We start from the raw sequence: 24,129 nt of genomic DNA on the forward strand, positions 1-24,129 counted from the left end.
TTTGGGGGGACAGAGAAATAATGCAGGAGTTAATATGCTTGCCTTCTCTATGGCCAACCCTTTTACTAATTGAAATTCTGTGGCTTACAGGACTATTAATAATTGTTTCTCATGCACATAATTCCAACACCACACCCACCACTTTGTTTGAACTTCAGCACTAGATAAAGTCCACAGAACACCAAATAGAATGCCCCTGAGCACAGAAGCAGTAGTTAAGCCCTCAGCACCACTAGGCATGCTCCCTACTCCCCAATAAAAACTCAACTTTTTTAACTTGAGGTTACACCTGGTGGTGCTCAGGGGTTACTCCTGGCTACTCAGGAATTACTCCTGGAAAGCTCAGGGGATCATATAGGATGCCTGGAATTGAAGCCAATTTGGCCATGTATACGGCAAGTGCACACTGTAGTATCACTCTGACTCTCTAAAAATACTCTTGGAGGGCCAAAGATATAGTTCAATTGATATAAAACTTGCCTTGTTATACCAAGAGGCCCTGTATTTCATTCCTTGAACTACTGAAAAAATAAACTGATGTTTTGGTATTTGAAACCAAATCAATTTGTTTGACCACCCTTATAAGACCAGTATCATTGTCCCTGAGCTATATATGAGAAAATAGACTAAATCATTTCTAAGATTTTCCCAAGTCAATAGAATAAGTGAATGATAGTGCTGACCTTCAACACAGGTATTCAACTGAATCATTTTTTGGTTTTAGTTTGGGGATCACACATAGCAGTGCTCAGGGCTGGCTCCTGGATCTGTGTTGAGGGATTAGTCCTTGCAGTGCTCAGGTATTGAACCTAAATTGGCAACATGAAAGACAAGAACCCTACCCTCCCGTTCCATCACTTAGATTCCATCCCATGACATCTTTGACTTGACTAGTTGACTGGTCTAGCTTACCAGAGTAGGAAGTTTATTTTTCTTGTGCTGTGTTCTATATTAACCTCTACATTAATTCATCTTTGAGAGTGAAGTCTGCTCCAGTAGCAATGGGCCTTTCTGCTAACTTAGGTGCCAAAACACTGCCCCTAGACCAGTGCTTCTTAATTATTTTCTGTCATGCCCCCTAGGAAGAAGAAAACATTTTTGCGCCCCTCCCCACACAACTGTAAATAATATCTTTATTTAAAAAAAACTTTAACCTGCAAAACAAAAATATATAAAATAATTTGAGCTGATTTTTTAATCAGAGGTGATGTCTGGATTAATGGTTACAATGAGCACTTTTTGCAATGCATAGCTTTTCGAAGTGGGGTTTGAAGCAGGACACAGCAACTCTCAGCTCCAGAGACATACGGAGACACAAACATGGGGCTTAGCTTGTTATGACAGTGTTTGCCAAGGCCAAACGTGTCCCCCTTTACGGAGCCTCGCGCACCCCCGGGGAGTGCGCCCCACTATTTGAGAACCACTGCCCTAGACAAACAAGAAATGAAGCCTCACCTGGTGTTCCTAAGCGGGCCTGAGCAATGGTCAGCTTCTCATGTGGTGCTTGACACTGGCAGCTGGTTTCATCTGCAAATGGGGCAGGAGCAGTCAGGGTCTAGAAAGGGAAAAGAGAAAGGGAAAATAGGCTGACAAACTTTTCTTTCATAGTAACTTCCCTCCAGGTTTTATTTCTGTTAGTTACACAGGGATAATTAAGAAGTAGAATATATAACCAAAGAGATAGTACAGCAGGCATGGACTTGCCTTGCACATGGCTGACCCAGGTTTGATCCCCAGCATCACATATGGTCCCCAAAGTCCCACAAGAAGTGTCCCTAAGTGCAGAGCCAGGATTAAACCCTGGTATTATTGGGTATAGCCCCCCAAATTTAAAAATGGGTAGATATATTCCATTGAATCTTCTGAGAAATGTTGTCCTGTTACAAATAAAATAGGGCCATTGTCACCGAGCCTTCAGAGATCATGTCAGTGGCACCACTTCAATATCTAGGTACTAGCAAGGTACCCCAATGTGTTATCTCCCAGGCCTTTACAGCATGCTCTCGGTCACACAAAAGGAAACTGAGGCACACCAAGATTAGGAAATATGCTAAGTCATGCCCTTGGAAAGCCACAATGCTTAGCTTTCAGCCTTTTCCAACCAGCGAGGGCAGACTTGAAACATTTAGACTTACCCACACACGGCAGCACTCAGAGGACAGGAATGCCATACTCAGATGAGTGGCAGACATCTGTATTTCACACACGCCAGCCTGGCCAATCACAGACTCTGACAGCTCTTATCTGGGTCCTGGGAGGGCCCAAATGCCCAGCATTCTGGCCTGCGGCTGATAACTGCTCCCCTGGTAGCTCCAGCAGCCTCCAGAGCCGGAGGCCCCGCCCCAGGCAGCCAGGGCTGGGGCTCTGGGGAGCTTGTGAGAGATGCAGTCACTTGGATGCCTGCCCAGGAAGTGGCTCTGCATTTTTTAGTGCGCCTCTTAAAAGGAAAACTTTACTCTCTCCAGCTAGAGGAAGACAAAGCCAGTGGTATTTTTATCAGAAGGGCAAGTGCGATCAGAGTGGTCCCATTTGTCCCCTTGGAACTGTCATGACCAAGGGCATCGCTACCTCATTCGTGGTGTTTGAAAAGCTAAAGTTGACTCATTTCTGGTAATATTCCTCACACTGTTGCTTGACTGAGTTTCAAAGAAACAACTTAGACATGAATTGCTTGACTTGGAAAGACCCACCTGAAGAATGAAGGTCTGAGGCCTGCTTCTTTTATTCACTCACTCACTTGCTCCCTCAAATACATGTCGGGCACCAGCTTTGAAGGAGTATAGAAAGGATTCTCCTTTTCCTCTGCCCTTCTAAAAACGGATCCCCGTGTTCCCTCCTGCCCTCTCTCTATTGAAGTACCTTCTGCCCAGATGATAACTGGAATCAGCCCTGAGGGGGTTGGAAGCCTCTCAGTTGCCTGAGACCTTTTATTCTTTTCTTTCCTTATTTATTTACTTGTTTGTTTGTTTATTTGTTTATTTTTGCTTTCTGGGACCACACTTGGTGGTACTTAGAGGCTACTCATTGCTCAGTGCTCAGGGGTTGCTTTCAGTGGTATTCACAGAGTCATGTGGAACCTGGGATTGAACCTGAACCTCCAGCATGTTCAGTCCTTTGAACTATCCATCCAGTCACACCTGAGACTTTCCTCACCCCAACCTTCTTCTGTTCAGAGCTCAGATGGCAGAACAAGATTCAGGAAAAAGATGACAGAAAGTTGAGTAAATTACTGGCCCTTTTTCAAATATATGAAAATTATTTGTGGATCATGGTAAGCAAAAGCCACATTTATACTGTGGCAAAGGACTGTAGTAACAAAAAAAGAGGTTTCATACTTACAAAACTGGGGTTCAAATTCCCTCTCTCTTATAGATTGTGTATCATAATTTGGTTCTTCTGTTGACAGGAATGGGCACTCACTAAAGTTAATCCAATAAGTGGATTATTTTGAGGCTACTGTGGTGCCTCGGTGAGGTAGGGGTGCAAAGAATGGCAGCACCCAGTTCCCAAGATCTCTGTACCAACCCAGCTGCTACCTGGATATGAAGCTTTCTGTCTTGTCCTTGTGTATTTTAGGGTCTTCCACTACATAAAACTGTTTGCCTTCTACCTCTCTACTACACACTTGGCTGGAATATGATCCAACATGTCTTCTCAGACCCTTTCTTTCTGAGCTCTGTCTTGTCCTTGTGTATTTTAGGGTCTTCCACTACATAAAACTGTTTGCCTTCTACCTCTCTACTACACACTTGGCTGGAATATGATCCAACATGTCTTCTCAGACCCTTTCTTTCTGAGCTCCTACACCTACCAGTTTACTGCTTCTTTTCACATTTCCAAATCAGATTCCTACAAGCAAGTCAGATTCGCTGAGCTCATCTTTTCAAACCAGGCCACAGCCATTATTGGCTGGCACAGAGCTCAGCACCCATCTGTAGCCACCAGCCGTGTCTGGTAAAAGGAGGAGAAATCGCAAAGGAGGTCATGGGCTTTTGTCATTGCCCCTTCAGCAGGAGCTACCATTAGGCCAAAGAATGTGTTTGACTTTTGAATGTACATTTGTAGGCACCACAGATGGTGGTTCTCAGGGGCTATTCCTGGTTTTGTGTTCAGGGGTCACTCCCAACAGTACTTGAGGAACATATGTGATGCTGAGAATTTAACTAGTCAAAAGATGCTAAACAAGCACCTTATTTCCTATACTATCTCTTCAGTCCCATGATTTTCTATGAAATTCCCTAGCTAGCATATTTAAATCAGTTTCATCTATCGTATGGATACTACATTGCAAGATGGCTGCAAAAAATAGAAATAATGTATATAAAGTACTTAGTATCTAAATTGTGGCAATTAATTGCACAGTGGTGTTTGCCTTGCAAGCAGCTGACCCAGGACCTAAGGTGGTTGGTTCGAATCCCGGCATCCCATATGATCCCCTGTGCCTGCCAAGAGCTATTTCTGAGCAGACAGCCAGGAGTAACCCCTGAGAGCCGCAGGGTGTGGCCCCCAAAAAACAAAACAAAAAAGACATAAATTGTGGCAACTACTATTACTACCCATTATTATTAAACATATTATATAATGTGGTATAATAATAGATCACATATTCTCCATAGAAATGAGCAAACTAACACATTAAAGAATTTTTAGAACACAAGACATAAATTGGCAAATAAGATTAGCATAAAGATTAACCTGTAATAAACGTGGACAATAAATCATTTTCAAATGATCTAAAATAAACTACTATTTGGAAATATTTTATGTGCTAGTCACAAGTTTTTAAAGAAATAATATATTGCCATTTTCCAAGAATAGTGTATTCTAGAAGGTGTAAAATCTGGTAATTAAAGTAGAGATAAAGTTGTAAAGCAACAATAGTTACTCAAAGGCAAAAAAATGATTTATATCATTGTGCATTTTGTTCCTCATAACTGTGGCCTAGAAATAGGGGGAAAATTCAAAAAGACAAAGTCATATATGTGTTTATATGTGACCACATGTGTGTGCTGTGAGCACGTGTGCAGTTGACATGAGAGAGTAATTCTATTTATGTGCAAGGCACTTTTTATAATGGGAAAAATGCAAAAACAAATGCTCCTCCAAAATAAAGCCCCCCTAAAAGACAAATAAAAAACCCTTTGGATTGAGTGTTAAGCTCTGCATTCAAGAAGACCTTAGTTAATGTCCAGATACCACCAGAACTTCCTCTGTGGATCATTTCATTTGACTTACGAGGAGTTTTATGTCACTCAGATTGTGTCTCCTCCTTGAGTAAGAGGCTACCTAACAACCACAATGAAAAGTAATTAAAGGGTCCAGAGAGGTGCAGAGGCTAGTCAGACCTCACTGCCAGGCTCTTTAGTAGCCTGTTATAGAACCAGGCACCCAACACTTGATGTGTGAGCTTGTCAAGCACCACAACTTGAATGTCTGAGCATCAAAATCAAGTTTATGTGTGAATTTCAGTCACTACAGCAAAATCTACAGAGAGAAGAAAGGGAGTAAAAATAAACAAATCAATAACGTTTAAAAACACTTCTTTTAAAATACTCAACCACTCTGGACAAGAACTGGGTGCTAAAAGGAGGTAAAGTGTTATGCATGATACCCATTCAGTAATAGTATTTATTGTAAACTACAGTGCCTATAAAGAAAAGAGGAAGAGAGAGAAAGAGAAGAAAAATGTCTTTCATAGAGGCAGGCTGGGGGAGGATGGGAGGGAAACAAACTGGACATTGATGGTAAGAAATGTAGCTGGTGAGGGGATGAGTGTTGGAACATTGTATGACTGAAACTCAGTTATGAACAATTTTGTAACCGTGCATCTCACAGTGATTCATAGAAAGGACAGAGTTCTCCACAACAGCTCCAGGAACCAAATCCCTTCCAGGACATCCATAATGCTGCTCTGACACCAATATGTGCCAGTTCTAAATTGATAACCTGACAAGGACATGGGAACAACTTGATCTAAGAGCAAGTTGTCCTTTCCTCACCAGCCAACGACAAGACAAAATCAGAAGACATGTCACCTTTTGATCTGTGCAAAAGCCAAGATCACTGTATACAGATGACTGATTGTTACAACCTCGACTGGACAGTACGCATCCTGGGACCAACAACAACAACAACAACAACAACAAAAAGCTCTAGCCTAGCTTTACGATCTGTTCAACAAACAAGATCTCCAATTCTAGATGTCTGACTGAGACAATCGCAACTGAACGGGTCTTACAGAAGCATAACGAAAGACTATCCCAGGCTCCATCCTAGGAGCAGCATAATGACCAACACCACCAACTACAGAAGATTGATTAAAATGACACTGAAGACACAGAACACAGAACTGCTAGAACCACAAAGAAAGACTTCATCATAAGTTCCATTCCTTGAGCTGTACAGACACCAAGATCTCTAGATACAGAGATCTGATTTTACCATCCATGACGAAGCGGAAGTCTTCATATGCCACAAAAGCACCAGGGGAGAGTACATGATCATGCAAGGAGTCTATAGTTAATCCCATGACAGTATACTTCAGGGGTGGAGAAACCCTGTATCTCCTAGGCCAAGGGAATTTCCTCTATAATATCCCCAATAATTAATGTGCCTATGCAGGGGGGGAGAAAAAAAAGCACAAAATAATCATTTTTTCACATATATATGTATTGATTGATCGAATTTTTTTGACATCTTTATTTTGGTGTAGATATTGAAGTTGATGTCTCCAATTTTATTTTATTTTATTTTATTTTATTTTATTTTATCTTTCTCTTTCTTTTTGCACTCCGGCATGGTTTGATTTCAGAACTGAGACTATTGTGTGGTGCTTTTCTTTATGGCTGTAGTGCTCTCTGGATATTTAATTTGATATTTCTTTCTGTATTGTTGTGGTGTTTCAATTACCTTTTTATATCCTCTTTCAAACTGAGGTTGAAAGCCTCTAGAAGGACTCCGCCCATTTTCAGCTTATTTGATTTTTATATTTTTTTATTTTTTCTTATTTTTACCCCATTCTATTGTTTTTCTTTCCTTCAAACAAAACCACATAACTCGAATTATCTAGCTCTGCCTCTCAAATAGAGGGGGAAACGAGGGAGGGTACCAGGACCAAACAGATATATGATCACTAATAGTAAGCTAGACAAAGAGGGGACCACCTACTCTAGCAAACCGGGGTGTGATGGTGGGGGATATGGGTTGCAGGAAGGGAAAGGGGATGGGGGAGGACAAATTTGGTGATGGGTATTCCCCTGATTCAATGTTAATATGTACCTAAAATACTACTGTGAAATATATATATATATATATAAGCCAATATGATCAAAATAAAAATTAAAAAAAAATAAAAATTTAAATGAAAATATATTATAAGGACAAAAGTAGGTGGGAGAGGGGGTATTAGTAGAGAAAAGTGAATTGGTGTTGAAATGGATGCCTGAATTCCAATTATGAATTTTTTATTTCACAGTGACTATATAATTTAAATTTTTTAATTAGGAGCCGGGAAGGTGGCGCTAGAGGTAAGGCCCAAAAACCAAAACCAAAAAAAAATTTTTTTTAATTAAAAAAGAGAAACATGCATTACATGTGGCCAACCAGGACTTGATGCCTACCACTGTCTTCGTAGCTCCTAACCTTATTTTTTAAATTTGGGGGAGTTAGGGCCACACCCATTTGACGTTCAGGGGTTACTCCTGGCTGTGCGCTCAGAAATCGCTCCTGTCTTGGGGGACCATATGGGATGCCAGGGGATCGAACCGCCATCCGTCCTTACCTCTAGCGCCACCACTCGGGCCCCTCCTAGCCTTATTTTTAATTAAAAAGGAATACTCCAATAACCTTGTTATTTAAGATCAACTAGATTTCTCAGGTTGGATTTTAAAAACATTGCTGTTCTTAAATGCCTTCAGTATTTTCTTCTATGAGAAGAGAGATAATAAAATCACTTATCTCATGAAATCCTAGTAAATAAAATGATGCATGTGTGATCGATCTCTTCCTTTTGCTATCTTAACTATGTTCTCCCTTCCCTCCTCTACTCTTGATTCTATAGAACCATTTATGTCTCCCTTACTTTTTCTTCTAGTCAAATCAGATCCATGGGGATCATGCAAAACTGAGGGAAGAAAAAGAGTGGATTCTGGGTATCCATCTATCTGGGATCCTCCCTGCTAAAGAATAGTATATTTGTTCTTCTAGAAATCCAAAAGGGCTGTCTACAAGAGTCCACTAACCATCCTCTCCCCTTATTCTCTCATTAGTAGGAGTGACCCCAAGGACACACTGCACCAAGAGAACAAGCTGCATCAAGTGTACAAGCTGTACCAAGTTTTCTTAAAACCTGCCATTGCCTTTATGAACAACCCCTTTAGAATTTCTTTCAATTTATTCTTTAAAATGAGCTTCCCTTCTCAAAGGGCCTTAAATCGATGGAGTGACTAGAGCAGTATGATGCCAGGCCAATCGAAATTTTAGTGAGTCATATAGAGGCACACAGATCAATTGAAAAAAGACTTATTCCCAGTTAATAAGTCTTGACCATCTCAAGAATGTCATCCATTAAGAAAGAATTTCACCACAACAGAAAATTTTGGTGAGGATATACCAAGAAAAGACCAGTACTTTTGAAAGCCTCTACATCACATGATTATGTAGACTTGAAGTAACATAAGGACATTGGAAAAGAGTCTTAGGCATATAGGCGATAGGAAGGTCTAGTAACTATATGTACATCAAAACCATGACATGACAAGATTATTGCAAGCCTGTGACTTACATTGTAATAATAAATTTAAAATAATCTGGGGCCCGAGCGATAGCACAGAGGTAAGGTGTTTGCCGGGTTCAAATCCCAGCATCCCGAATGGTCCCAGGAGCCAGCCAGGAGTGACTTCTGAGCACAAAACCAGGAGTAACTCCTGAGAGTAGCCAGGTGTGTCCCAAAAACCAAAAAAAAATTCTACTTATACATGAATCTTTTACTACCTCACACATTGACTTAAAAATAAAAAATATAGGGGATATAGAAAGAGTACTGGCGTTAAGGTGCTCCTCTTGCATCCCACCAACTCCAGTTTGGATCCCTGGTGTTTCATATGGTCCCCTGAGCATGGTCAGGGGTCGCTTTTTAGCAAAGAGCCAGCAACAGTTCCTGAGCACTGCCACATGTAGCTTAAAACTCTCCCAACATTATTTTTAATTTACTGATAAATTTAGGATGATAAAATGATCCCTCAGTCTCATGTTAATATCTTACTGACATTTGGGGGGTTCCACATAGTGGTACCCAGGATTCAATCCTGAGAGTGCTTGGAAAATCAGATATGGTACCAGAGATTGTTCTCAGGTCAGCTATATGCAAGGCAAGTTCCTCGCCCTTTAAAATATATCTCCAGGGCTCAGAGTGATAGAATAGCAGTAGGGCATTTGTCTTGCATGCTGCCGACCTAGGACGGGCTGATTTCTGGAATCTCATATGGTCCCTCAAGCCTCAAGGAGCGAATTCTGAGTGCACAGCCAGGAGGAATCCCTGAGCACCGCCCAAAAACCTTTAACTTGTGTGTGTGTGTGTGTGTGTGTGTGTGTGTGTGTGTGTGTGTGTGTGTGTGTGTGTGTGGCTTTGTTTTGTTTTTGTTTTGGGGCCACACCCAGAAGTACTCAAAGGTTACTCCTGGTTCTTCACTCAGAAATCATTCCTGGCAGAGACAAGGTGGGTGTCCGGGGGTCCCTCATGGATGGGGTCCCAAGCTTTCCCCTCCCTTCCCTCAGCTCTAGGGTGGGAAGGGCACAGGGTGTAGGGTGGGCAGATCCTGGCTTCCGGCTCTCTCTCGATCCTCTCTTGAGCTGGAGGCTAGCTCTAGCCGGCATGGGGTTGGGGGAGACCCCATGTGGAAGACCTTCTCCCTAACTTGGGTGCGCTGGGAGCCTTGATAGGCCCCCAGCCATCCCCTCTTCTGACCCCGGCCTCCAGGCCTTCTGGGGTGGCAGCCCAGGCGGCCAGAAATGGTTGGTCCTAACTTGGGGTGTGCAGAGATTTGCTCGGGTGCGCGAAGTTTGTCACTGGCAATTTCTGACCACTCTGCATATGGAAAACCGCTAGGGGGCTAGTGCCCTCTCGCGCTCTGCTTGTATTAAGAGTATTCCTTATCTTAATGTTATGTTCTGCGTATCCAGAATGTCCATTTTGTATTCTGCCCTTTCCCACACCCCTTCAAAGCTCACTTTTAGTCCTTAACTCTCTCACCCGCCTCAAACATCACTAACCCACATTACTCTTTTTAACTTCAGTATTGCACAATCCTAATCACAGACCAAAGCCGTGCATTGTGTGTAACAACCCCGAACTGTTTCAAAAGACATAAAATGGACACGTATGTCTTTAGAATATTTTCTGTTTTTCCCTGACAACTATAAGTCTTACTAAATATTCTCTTATACAGTGACGATTCTAACCACTTTTTATCTTCTCTTTATGAGCTGTTCAACAAGGAATTTTGGTGAAAGAGTCCCCCAGTTTAATGCTTATGATTGAACCAAGTCATGGGGATTATTGGACTTGTTCTTATGTTCCCCCATATGCACCAATAATGCCACGTGGCATTGCTCCTTTTTTGCATAGGCACATTAAAATGAGAAAATACTATATATGCAAATAAGATCCTATCTAATAGAGATTGGAATACACAAATCTTGTAGTGCAAAGGGACCTTACACCCTGAACATTGACATAATGACCTGGCACAGGCCTCAGAAGAAAGGGCATTTTCCATTCACCCCTGAACCAGGGAAGCCATCCATGAAACATCCAGGTTTGTCTATAACATCACCTGGAAGCAATCCTCTACCACGGAAGACCCTACCACTGCTCAGACAGTGACCTGCTCAAAAGAGACTTCCCTTAACACTGAGAAGACTTAACAACAACGACCTGCTTACAGGACAGGGCTTCCTGCATTGCCCTTTAATGGTGAGGTGAAACGAGAAGACGCTCCACATCCTGACTTCAATGTAGGATATGCAGATTCCAGGATCTTTAATACAGAAACATGATACCAACAACAGAGACTGTGTGAAAAGTGTGTTGGCACTACGGACAATGTCTTGGATTGGACGATCTAACTTGCCTGGAGCCTAGAGTTGGTCTTATGCCAGGAAACTTCAGGGGTAGGATCTCTTTGTATTTAGGCCAAGGTTATTCCTTTCTATGCCTCTCATATTTTGGTGGGCCTATGCAAACAACAATTGCCACTCTAACACCATTTTTACTGTGCTCCTTTGACTCATCCTTAAAAAAAACCCACTTAAAATTTGAGGTTAACTTAAGCTAATATGCATGTACAAGGAAATGTAAAAAATACTATACCTCTAATGTTTAAGGAGTTACGTAAGTTTTATGGCTTTAGAATGCCTTGTGTGCTGTTAAGAAATATTATAATGTGTTACAATCTGGGGACTTGCGGGACAATGTAATTGTACATGGATTCTGTTTTATTTTAATGTTCTTTGGCTGAAAGTTCAAAGTTATCAGCAAGGGGACTTCTTCTGAGAATTGTTATGGGTGATTGTCCTTCCACTGTAGCTTTACCTTGTCCTCTTTCTTTGCATCTTTGTTCTCATAATTAAAAATTAAAAATTAAAAAAAAAAGAACTCATTCCTGGCAGGCTTGGGGACTATATGCAATGCTGGGATTCAAACCATGTGGTCCAGTCAACCACTGACAAGGCAAACACCCTACTGCTTTGGTGTTGCTCCAGCCCCCTCCTCAGCTTTACGAGATTCGAGTGGAGTGATTGTGGCCCAGTACATGAACAAGAACTCAATTTTCATTGAGCTAAGTAGGCTCTCATTAAGTAGTTCAATGTGTTATTAAAGATAGAAAAACAGTTATGTGCTGACAGAAAGTGATGTCTTAGAACATTTTAATAAGTGCAAGGAGCAAGACACAAAACAATATAATAGGTATTTATGCTATAGTATGATGTCATTTATGGTTAAATCATAACTTACCATTTTGTATACAATTGTATAGAATCAGTTATATCTTTACTGTCCAGTTCAGTAATCACTAGCCACTTATGGTTGCTTAAATTCAAATGAAATAAACTTTAAAACCCTGTTTCTCAATCACAAATAATATTTCAACTACTTAATAACCGTGGGTGGCTAGTGGCTAGAGCACTGATATAAAACTGAGCATTCCTTTCCGCTAAGAAATTTCTATTAAACACAACAAACTGTTATCTGGGTTTATTTCTGGGGAGGAAGATGACAGTGGCAAAAGAGACAAAGAGATGTTTCATTACCTATTCCATATGTCTCATTTTTTACAATTAATATATATTCATGTAATATATCTAATTAAAAATAAATTTGAGGGGACAGAGAAATATCTCAGTGGGCAGGGTATGTGCTTTGCACACAACTGACACTGGTTCAATCCTCAATACCTTATATGATCACTGGAGACCATCAGGAGTGATCACTGAGAAGCATATCAGGAGTAAGCCCTGAGCACTATTGGGTGTGACTCAAAAACAAAAAAATTAAAATATTGAAGAAATATTTTCTTTCCCATGAATTCAGAGATGTGGGAGATTTGGCTAAGTATAGTGTGTTCTGAATGTTGAAATAGATATTCTTAGCAGGGAAGGTGGAGTGCATAAAAAACAACTATTAACTATAAACTGTTACATATTTTTCCAAGGACATGAATACTTAAAACTCATTTGAATTTTGAAAATTAATTGAAAGATAATCATATAAGTCAGTGGTAGAACACATGCTTGCATGTACAATGCCCTTGATTTAATCTATAGCACTAAAAATATTCATCCACTTATAATTTTTTCCAACATCCAACAAACACTACTTGAGTGCCTATTATATGCCTGAGAGTTTAAATTCTCAAGAACAAAACAGACAAAAAAAGTCTGCCTTTGTGATCCTTAAAGAAAATAAACAAAAACATGTAAATGTATGCTAAAAGTATGTATGTAAAAGTATGCTAAAGGTGGAGAGTAATTTAAAAAAATAAGGCAAAGCAGGGGGACTAGAAATACAGGGCAAATACCTCAAGAGGAAGTTAATCTATGTGTAAATATAAAGGATCAACTAATCTGTGTTGATAAAGAATACTTCAGGCAGAAAAAAAAAAACAGAGCAAAGGCCTTGGGGAAGAAACTGAAGGAGTAGGCTGTATGTGAGGGTAGGGGAGGGCTGGGGCCACAGACAGAGAATGACACACTCACACATTTGGTTTGACAAGCCTATTCTTCGTGTGGAAATGTCAGGTATGTAGCTGGATGTACAAGTCTGAAGTTTAAGATTGAGGAGTAAGCAAAAGATTTCATAAGCAGAAACAGAAAGATAATAGAGTGGGGAAAAGCACTTGTTTACATGAGGCCTGGTGGATTCTATCCCCAGAACTACATAAGGTCCCCAGAGCCCTGTCAGGAGTGACCCTTGAATGTGCCTGGTGTGCCCCACCTCCCTCTCTCTCAAAAAAGAAAGGGATGGAGGAGAAAAAAGAAGCCAGCAGAATACAAATAAATATAAATGGTATTTAAAACTAATAGAGTAGATTTCCTTACTCACCTAAGGGCATGAGTACAAGCTGAAGAGGCTCAAATGTTGGGTGTTTAGGACCCATCTCCTTACATCTCTATGGGAGTTCCAAAAGAACAGGAACTTGATCTGTGTTCTTCATCACTATAGACTGCTTCCTAGGGCAATACCTCCTCAATTAATATTCATACAACGAGAGAAAATAGTATATGCTTCTAAAAATGAGCATAAATGGGGGATTTGAAGTTATTAGAGAAAGAAAAGTGATATGACTCGATATGAAAGTAAAAACACTTGTGAAGGGGCCAGAGAGATAGCATGGAGGTAAGGCATTTGCCATACATGCAGAAGGATGGTGGTTTAAGTCCCGGCATTTCATATGGTCCCCCGAGCCTGCCAGGAGCGACTTCTGAGCATAGAGCCAGGAGTAACACCTGAGCGCTGCCGGGTGTGACCCAAAAACCAGAGGTACTTTTAGTATCTAGTATTCAGCTACATTAAGTGGTGCTCAAGGGACTATTCCTGGTTTTGTGTTGAGAAGTGACACCTTGCAATATTTGGGAGGAATGTCTACAGTGCCCAGAGTCAAACCAGGGTTGGTTGCATTGTAAGACAAGTACCTTAACTCCTATCCCTCCTGCCCCCTAAATTATCCAGTTGTAACTAAACCAGAGCTCACAAGATCATTGGGAGTCTGAAGTATCTGCAATGAAAAATGGAAAGGGAAGGTAACATGCACAGGTGAACAAGAAAAGGAGCTGAGTTGACCTTTCTTCAATGCATTCCATGTGAAACACATAATCAGGTGTGAACATAATGACCTAGTCATATTTAGCAAGAAGAGAGCTGCTCTGAAAGTTATTACAAAGAAGACCATTGGAAATGCCTATTATAGTAGTACTGTACCTCATCTGCAGGGTATAAATTACCATGAGATATTTGTTAATGTTGGCATTGTATAATCCTGACACTTAAAAATGAAGCATCAGAACAGGCAAACAGGGGCTGGAGATGTAGTTCAAGCAATAGAGACAATGCCTTGCATGCAAGGCCTGGTTTGACTCCTGGAACCACATGAAACCTCCTAGCACCTCTAGAAGTGATTCTGGGCCCAGGTGATCCACTGTGCCCAAGTATCCAAGAATTCTCATAATAAAAAACACAAAATATGAAGATAAGCCTCAGATTTTCCAAAAATATTACAAGTCATGTGGTGCTCTCTTATTTCAGATATGTTTCATGTAATGATAAATGTTTGGAAACATTTTTTATTTCTAAAATTGAAAAACCTAGTCTCATACTACTACAGAAATACCTGTTCTATGCATCACAATAAAACTGACTGCTCTAATGTGTAGGGAAAATTGATATCCAACTAAAATGCATTCCTTTGTTAGCAAATATATTTAGACGACATATAGAAAACATGCTAAAGATGGAAAAAAACAGGCATTAGAACAAATTATGCAGTGTGGGAGGTTTGCTATACAGTTGGGTGGAAGTACAGATATTTCCAACAAGTCTCAGCTTGAGCTATTTGCTATATTTTATTTCAATAATAAAACCAATTTATTTCTGAGCCACTAAAGGAATAATGTGCTAAAGAAGAAAGATTTTACAAAGAAAGATGCTATAAAGCTTGTGTCTACAACATGGATAACTTAATTAAAACAGTACCTCTAGGGAAAACGTATATGTGAAACTACCAATGAGGAGATTGCTTTGCCCTTGGACTTGTTTGAGAAATACCTATCTTCGGTTCATGAGCCTTTCTTTATTGTTTCTCTAAATGTTGTTCTTTGGGGTTCCATCTTGGAAGACTATAGGTATAAGTGTATTAATTTAATCAAATCTCAGAGATAGGCAAACAGAGGATAATTTTAATAGTTGTTTTTCCATTTGCTGGTGTTGTTTTTGTTTAAGGATCACATCTGCCTGTCTACTGGATTTATTTCTGGCTCTTTTTTTTTTTACCAGGGATCATTCCTATGTGATTTGGAGGGGGCATATGAAATGCCTGGGATGAAACCACTGTCAGCCACCTGCAAGTCAAGCACCTTAACTCTTGTACTATCTCTCTAGCCCTGTGTTAGTTTCCTTTTGGTGGTATTTGGGAGGCTGAGCAGTGCCAAATCAAACACAGGTCTCCTGAATTAAAAAAACATGCATTAGACTTCTGAAATATCTCTCTGGCCATAATAGTTTTAACAATTAGCTCTTCTATATTTCTTTCCTTCATTTTGGTTAGTTACTTACTAAAATTTGCCCAATAGCAGGACTATTATGAAGTACTCTTGCTAGCTGACCAATTTCGTACACTTTCTTTGATGTCTCTGAGGTCAAGTCATTTTTAGGAGAAGCATATATGAGTATTTTGAATTTTAATTTACAGATCACCTGACTGGGGATAGACAGGCTCTAAAAGTAAGTATAGTTACATGATTTTTAGAAGGAAAAAATGGAAGAGAGAGAGAAAGAGTTATTGAGATAAAAGAATGCCATATTGGGGACATTGATAGCTGGGAATGTGCATTAATGAAGAGATGGGTGTTAGACATTGTATGATTGAAACTCAATCATGAACAACTTTGTAACTGTGTCTCACAATGATTCAATTTAAATTTTATTAAAATAAGGGGTGATATCACTTGCCATGCACACAGCCAGCCTGGGATGGAACTAGTTTTGATCCCTGGTATCCCATATGGTCCCCAGAGCCTGCCAGGAGCAATTTCAGAATGCAAAACCAGGAGTAACCAATGAGTGCCGCTGGGTATGGTCCAACCCCCCCCAATGTTTTTATTAAAATAAAATAAAAATAATGTTAGTTCCAGAGCTCACCTACATTCTCTTTGGGGCTGAGTATAATGACACTGGAAGAGGTCATCCTGGAGAGCACACTGAATCTGTTAGCAGCCAAGAGCTGTAATTGTAGGTAGGCTCTAATACTTTCCTTAGAATGTTCTATTTTAGGATTATTTGAAAATGGAAAATCAACTGTTGAGTATATTCACTTTCCATTATTGTGGTCAGAATATTTTTTATTTTTGTATTGAAGAATAATATACACATAGAAATATGCATATATCCAGAGTGTTCAGCTCAATGAACTTTCATAAGCTAAACACACACACAGTTCCAGGCCAAGAAACTAAGCCACCTGCCAGTATACATCCTGTGTTCCATCCATTCTCCTGACTTCTAACACTACAGACTAGTTCATTTCTTTTTTTTAATAAAAGTTGAATTGTGTAATATATATTCTCCTGTGTCTGGCCTCTTTCAATATTATATATGTGTGCTCTAGTCATAGCTTTGCAGGTGGTCACAAATTTTTTTTCATTCTCAGTGGCATCTCATTGTAAGAACATACTACAATTTATGCATTCTACTTCTGCTGAGCATTTGGTTGTTTCCAGTTTGGGATTATTATAAAACATGTTGCAAATATGTCCTAATTGCACTTTCTTGGAGGCCATATGTACAAATTTCCTAAGTGTAAAAGTGCTGGGTCAAAAATATTTACTTTTTCTAAATCGACTACAAAGGTTCTAAGCATCTGATTTCTTTTCACTTTGAGTTCTGAGAACAGAAAACGTGACCTGGGAGAGCTAAATTCAGCACTTCACAAAGCGCATTCAAGCACATCTTGCTTCTGAATCACTGGGGAGCTTGAGCAGGTGATTATTCACTCACCAATATAGGAAAACAGTATAGTAGAAAGCCTGTCTAGAGTATAGGCGGGGGTGTGGTGGGGTGGAGGGAGATTTGGGACATTGGTAGTGGGAATGTTGCACTGGTGAAGGGGGCTGTTCTTTACATGACTGAAGCCTAACCACAACCATGTTTGTAATCAAGGTGTTTAAATAAAGATACTATAAAGGAAAAAAAAAGAAACAGCTTCAGCAGTCAGACAACCCTAACTTTAAGTGCCAGCTCTCTCAATTGAAACATGATCTTTTGGAAATGACTTTGCTCTTGCATTCCTCACTGATAGTATGAGGACGAATCATTCCTATTGCACAGATCTGCAGCCTGCACAGTGCTAAGCAGCAGTGCACATTCTAAATATGTGTCCAATTCACTCTCTTGCCATGGAGGAAAAAAATTTACCTAGTGAAAACTCTAGTCTTGATCCCAGTATGGGGCAATTACCTCTTACTAAATGACTTGGAGAGAGAATAGAATTCATTATGATGGGAGCATGCCTATAGTCAACATCACATCAGTAGCCTACAAGGACCACAAGTGGGATCGTTCTCACCTTTAGGCTGGTAACAGACTATCCACCTCGCTCATGATGCTTCTATTAATCTTTTTTTTTTTGTTTTGTTTTTGGGCCACACCCGGCATTGCTCAGGGGTTACTCCTGGCTGTCTGCTCAGAAATAGCTCCTGGCAGGCATGGGGGACCATATGGGACACCGGGATTCGAACCAACCACCTTTGGTCCTGCAAACCACCTTTGGTTTGCAAGGCAAACACACTGTGCTATCTCTCCGGGCCCTTCTATTAATCTATTGTTATTTCTCTTAAACACCAGTTAGACCCTCAGCATCCTTTGAGACTGATGTGCAGGTATTACTAAGTGGAAACAGAAATGTCAAGTCAAAGACTTTGGCGGGAAAGTGGAGATTATATGAAAATGAGTCCCGCTCAACTGGCTGGCCCTGTTTGTCCCTGCACATTACTACATACGTACACACTGCCAGGGCTCGCTGCTTTTTTGTCTAATCCCTGTGTTTTCAAGTGTGCCTTCAAGATCGTTGAGTGCTAACCTGTCTCTTTATCCCTAAGCAGGGTCAGCTCCCTCAGCCTCCCATACAGCCTGATTCATGCTGAGATAAAGAGGAAGGTAGGAATGTTAAAACAATAATGCTATGGTCTGAAGCCAGTAACGGGTAATCAGATCCTAGCAAGGTAGAGGCTGTTAACTGGGAGATTATTGGAGGAAAATAGGCCTAGCTTGCAATGACTTCATTTTTTCCTACTTTCCTTCCTTTTTTCCATCCTGCCCCTAGTGATCAGGCAAAATGAATCTCTTTTTACATTTATTTTGCAAAGGAGCACTGAACTTTGTGTAGGTGTGAGCTAAAGCTTCAGGTTTCAGGACTATGCCACAACTCATCATCAAACTTCAACCCCTAGTAATTATTTTGTGATTTAGGGGACACACCCAGTGATGCTCAGGGATCTGTACTTGGAGATCATTTATGGAGGGGCATGGGGGATTATATAGTATGTCAAGGATCAAGCTGGGGCCAGTCATGTGTAAGGCAAGTACCTTACTTAACCCCTAAACAATTTCTCTGATCCCTATGTTTGCTTGTTTGTTTTCCAGGGAAGATCACACCCACAGGTGCCTATGGGCAACCTCTTGCTTGCCAAGGACCTTGAGGTATTGAGGGTCAAACTGGGGTTAGCTCATCCTCCTTCCCTACCCTCTGAGGGCCTCTGGAGAGGAAAATCCCTGGATGGGTCCAGCTTTCTTGAGTTGCCCCATAATTACGTACTGCACCTGCCATCTGTACTTTTCATCTACCTCCACAGAGAAAGCAAATGTTTCAGAAAAGTGAGTTTTTGAGGGCTGGAGAAATGGCTCAATAAGCTAGAGGACAAATTTTGTCTGTGGGAGACCCAGGTTAAGTCCCCAGCACAGCACTAGAAGGTGTGGCCAAAATCCACCCCCAAATAAAAGTTTTCAGCTTTCAATACCCTTTCTCATAACATTCGTACCCAGGCTATCCTTGCCAGCTTTCTTGCCTCCAGACATGGACTTATTTGCTACTTGAAGCCAATTTTCCACTTGGGCACAAGAGTATCAACTACCACTCCCCCAGATGAAAGATCAGTTCCTTAAGTTTCTCCATCACTTTTCACCTTTTCCCTTTGACTCTGCCCCCTCTATATTTAAGTGCAAGTGGCTATTATCTTCAAGGAATTAGTCAACCCAAAGCTTTGGTCTATTAGAAGGGAGAAAGAAAGAATGAAGGGAAGAATTAAGAAAGGTAGGATGAAAGGAAAGGAGAAAGGTGAAAGATGTTATCTCTTGCCCTCTCAAAATCCCTTTTTAGCCATCTCAGGATCCAATATATTGTGTCTGTTTCTCCTCTCAGTCGAGCTTTAGAGGATGCTCCACCTACTGCCATTAGCCCCTGATCTCACCATTTCTCTAGAGCACAACCATTGACCTCTTCTTTCTAATCCTAAAGGCAACTTTTCCTTATCATTGCGTATGAGTTCTCAGCTGATCTTGGTTCTACTGAATACTCCCTCAGTGGAACCCATCCTTACCTTGGTTTCTTGATCTCCTGCTATTTGGAAAAGACCTATCTTTTTTTTTTAATTTTTTTTATTTTATTTAAACACCTTGATTACATACATGATTGTGTTTGGGTTTCAGTCATGTAAAGAACACCACCCATCACCAGTGCAACATTCCCATCACCAATGTATGATCCTTCCTCTATGAGCTTCTTAAATGTTCCTTGGGGTTCTATCCTGGGAAGACTCTGGGCTAAAGCAGATTAATTTAACCAGATTTCTCATTGAAAAAGGCAGATATAAGGACTTTGCCAATATCTTTAAGTACAGTTCTTATATTGCCCCATTTTAAGAGCCTGATAACACGGCACAAGGTTCATTATTTCTTAAAAGTTCCCAGCAGGAGAATTATCCTGAGGCACTGTTGCTAACCAATCTTATCGCTTTCTTCTTGTCCAGAATTGAACTGACTCAGTTTTACTTGCCTCTTTCCAGCTCAGCACTCTGAGTTCCAGAACCAAACTCTAGAAACAATTTAGATACTTCCAAACAGAAGTCCCCCACTCAGTCCCCAGTATAACTCTCACAAGATGTTGTCCCCATCTGATCTCGGAAAAGGAAGTCACATACTGGAGCCAGAAGACAGTCTTCTTGAACACTATACCACCCTAAGTCTCAATCATCAAACTCCTGGCCTTTTCCTCCTTACTATCTCCCATATCTCTCCAGTTTTCACCCTTTACACTCATGCATCCATAATTTAAAACCTTTTCATTTGGGTCAGGGAGATAGTTCAAAGGGCTGGAGCACATGTCTGAGTTTGAGCTCTAACACTGCACGACTGCTCCCAATACTGCCAGCCCTAATTCCAGTGGTTCCTGAGACCACTTGGTGTGACCCTGGTGGGCCCAAGAGGCAAATCATGACACTAAAGCACCAGGCACAGTATAACCAGGAGTTATCCACAGGTTCTTGAATTGGAATTTAACCTGGTCCTTCAGCAGGCAAAGCATGTGCTCAGTTCACTGAGTTATCACTTCATACCACAGAGATTGACAGTCACTGAAAAGGACAACAACAAGCAGTATTGGCATATATGCAGCAGAAACGGGACTCAAATTCACTATTTGTGTGAATGTCAAACTAGTTCAGTCTTTTTGAAAAAATATGAACATTCCTCAAAGAACTAGAAATTAAATTTTCATATGACCCAGCAATTCCACTCATAGAAATATACTCCCAAGAACTTCAAAATAAAATGCAGAAAAGACATCTGCACTCCTATGTTTATTGCAGCACTATACACAATAAATTCTGAAACAACCCAAGTGCCCAAGAATAGATGAGTGAGTGGATAAAGAAACTATGACACGGAGCCAGAGAGATAGCATGGAGGCAAGGGCGTTTGCCTTGCATGCAGAATGATGGTGGTTCGAATTCCGGCATCTCATATGGTCCCTCAAGCATGCAAGGAGTGATTTCTGAGCTTATAGCGCTGCTGGGTGTGACCCAAAAACCAAAATAAGAAAGAAAGAAAGAAAGAAAGAAGGAAGGAAGGAAGGAAGGAAGGAAGGAAGGAAGGAAGGAAGGAAGGAAGGAAGGAAGGAAGGAAGGAAGGAAGGAAGAAAGAAAGAAAGAAAGAAAGAAAGAAAGAAAGAAAGAAAGAAAGAAAGAAAGAAAGAAAGAAAGAAAGAAAGAAAGAAAGAAAGAAACTATGACACATTTACACAATGGAATACTATTCAGCCATAGGAGATGATGAAGTAATGAAATTTGTTGCTACCTGGATGAATCTGGAGAGTATCATGCTGACTGAAATGAGTTAGAGGATGAGGGACAGACACAAAATGATCTTACTCATATGGGGGATATAAAGAAATAGTAGGAAGATAAATAATGCCTGTTGGCAAAATCAAACAAAACAAAGACCAGAAAAACTAGTTCTTAGTAGGAATCTTGCAACTGTGAGGGGAATAGGGGAATAAAGCAATGATAGAAGGAAGAGTGGGGGTGGGAGGAATACTGGGGACATGGGTGGAGAGAAGTGAACACTAGCAAAGGGACTGGTGTGACATTTTACATTCACAGTGAGTCAACAATTTTTTAAATGAGCTACCTCTTTGGCCCTAAAAGACCATATGCATTCTCATTTATATAATTGTGTCTCCTAGATAAAGAGAAAGATAGCATAGGAAACATGAAGTAAATAAAAATTATTGTTCTAAGGGGCTGGAGTGATAGCAGAGCGGTGGCACAGAGGTAGGGCATTTGCCTAGCATGCTGGATGGACCCAGGATCGTCCACGGCATCCCATATGGTTCCCCAAGCCTGCCAGGAGTGATTTCTGAGTGCAGAGCCAGGAGTAAACCCTGAGTGCCACAGGGTGTTGCCCAACAACAACAAAAAATTATTGTTGCTATTATTATTTTGGCTGTGCTCAAGACATGCCTGGCTCTGAGTTCAGGGATCACACCTGACAGGGCTCAGGGAAACATCTGGTGCCCCCAGTACCAGATCAAACACATATAGGCTGCATACAAAGCAAGTGCCCTAATCACTGTACTAGCTCTCTGCCCAAGAAAGTTATTGTTTAAAGCTACAATATGTGTGTGGGTACATTCATGCATTGTACAATGAAAAGTATATTTATCATTGTGATTTCTCAGAGTTCATATTTCACAGAACTGGGCAGATGTCTGAGTTCTTTTGAAGCCACATGTAGCTATGGAGCACTTGGAATAGGAGCAACCAGATTAAGATGTGTTCCAAATCTTATATACATATTAGATTTTAAACTGTGTACAAAAAATGAAAAAAGGGCCCGGAGAGATAGCACAGCGGAGTTTGCCTTGCAAGCAGCTGATCCAGGACCAAAGGTGGTTGGTTCGAATCCCGGTGTCCCATGTGGTCCCCCGTGCCTGCCAGGAGCTATTTCTGAGCAGACAGCCAGGGGTGACCCCTGAGCATCGCCGGGTGTGGCCCCCCAAAAATTTTTAAAAAAAAAAAGAAAAAAACCTCATTAACAATTTTGATATTGGTGACATGATTTTGTGTGTTTCTGTTATTTGGTGTGAATCCAACATTTCATATATGTGACTGTGCGCTCAAACTCTGTTATATACCCAGCCTTAGATTACCTTGTACTTTTTTTTTTGGCGGGGGGTGGGGTGGGGGGAGCTTTGGGCCACACTGGGTGGCACTCAGGGGTTACTCCTGGTTCTGCACTCAAAAATCATTCCTGGCATCCGATGCAGGAAATAATCCACACACAGTTGAGAAAGTATATCAGGCTAGAAATTAACACCGCAAGCTGTTCACCCACAAGCCAGCTGCTCCACCATGTGGAATCATGAGCCAAGATGCCAGCTCCTCCTCCAGGTCTCCTGAATAGCCTTTATTGGAATAATCAAAGCCCACCCCCAATAGAAGGGGGAAAACCCAGATGAGGAGGCAATGGAGAAACATCTTTTTAACAAGAAAATCAAAGAAACCAATTGAGAGACATCTAAGTAGAAGGCAATATGAGGACCAATCCAAAGGCCTCTACCAACATCTCCCCCTACTTAATTCTATAAAAATTAAAATTAAATGGGAGAATAAGTAATAGCACAAAACAAAATAAATCCTTAGAAATCCTGAAAAGACAAGGGGAAAAATTAAAGCTAAATGAATAGCAGTAATTTGCATAGATGCAGCAAAAGAAAAAATGGAAGAAAAAAACTTTAGGCCTAAAAACAGAGTGTTCTTACTCAAAAACATGAGTCAAGGAACCAACTACAGGCTCCAGACATGATAATTTTACAGCCCACAAAGTTATTTCTTAAAAATTCCCAAAAAAGTTGTCCATTGAAGAATAGATGATGTAGCTGGTCAAGGAGATCAAGAATGTGGTAGATTATGCAGATCTTATGAAGCAATCAGAGTGTCAAAAGATAACTTTTGGATAGAGCTCTTAGGAGGCAATATAAGGAAGTCCATCTTGCAGGCAAGATGAAGTTGATTTCTAAGTCATAACTAGGATTGCCCACTTTGGGGCAAAAAGATGTCATAGTTCTGAGCACGTTCCTGGAAGAGAGTCGATTCCTGGACCAAGTGCAGAAAACCACGGCAGATCCAAAAATGCAGTACAAGGTTCAGAGGAGTTCAGCCAATATCTGAGTGATAGGAGCTTAAGTCAAGTAACTAACACAAAATATTTCAGGTGGAGAACCTCCATATTTCAATAAAAATGTGAGGTCCTATACTTAGTTGATAGAAACGCCTTTTTGTAAGTACAATTTTTTGTTTTAATGCACC

The 24,129-nt window shown here is 40.7% G+C and overlaps 1 protein-coding gene across 2 annotated transcripts in view; it reads right to left on the reverse strand.

The window, feature by feature from the left end:
* The window catches only part of PCYT1B (phosphate cytidylyltransferase 1B, choline), a 330,888-nt gene that overhangs the window by 246,091 nt on the left and 60,668 nt on the right, over window positions 1-24,129 (reverse strand). For both annotated transcript variants that reach the window (XM_049766758.1, XM_049766757.1), the window contains exon 2: window positions 1,456-1,555. In XM_049766758.1, the coding sequence (XP_049622715.1) occupies window positions 1,456-1,555 (100 nt within the window). The remainder of the gene's footprint in view (window positions 1-1,455; window positions 1,556-24,129) is intronic.

This window comes from Suncus etruscus, chromosome X (assembly GCF_024139225.1).
Source record: "Suncus etruscus isolate mSunEtr1 chromosome X, mSunEtr1.pri.cur, whole genome shotgun sequence".
Taxonomy (NCBI): Eukaryota; Metazoa; Chordata; class Mammalia; order Eulipotyphla; family Soricidae; genus Suncus; species Suncus etruscus.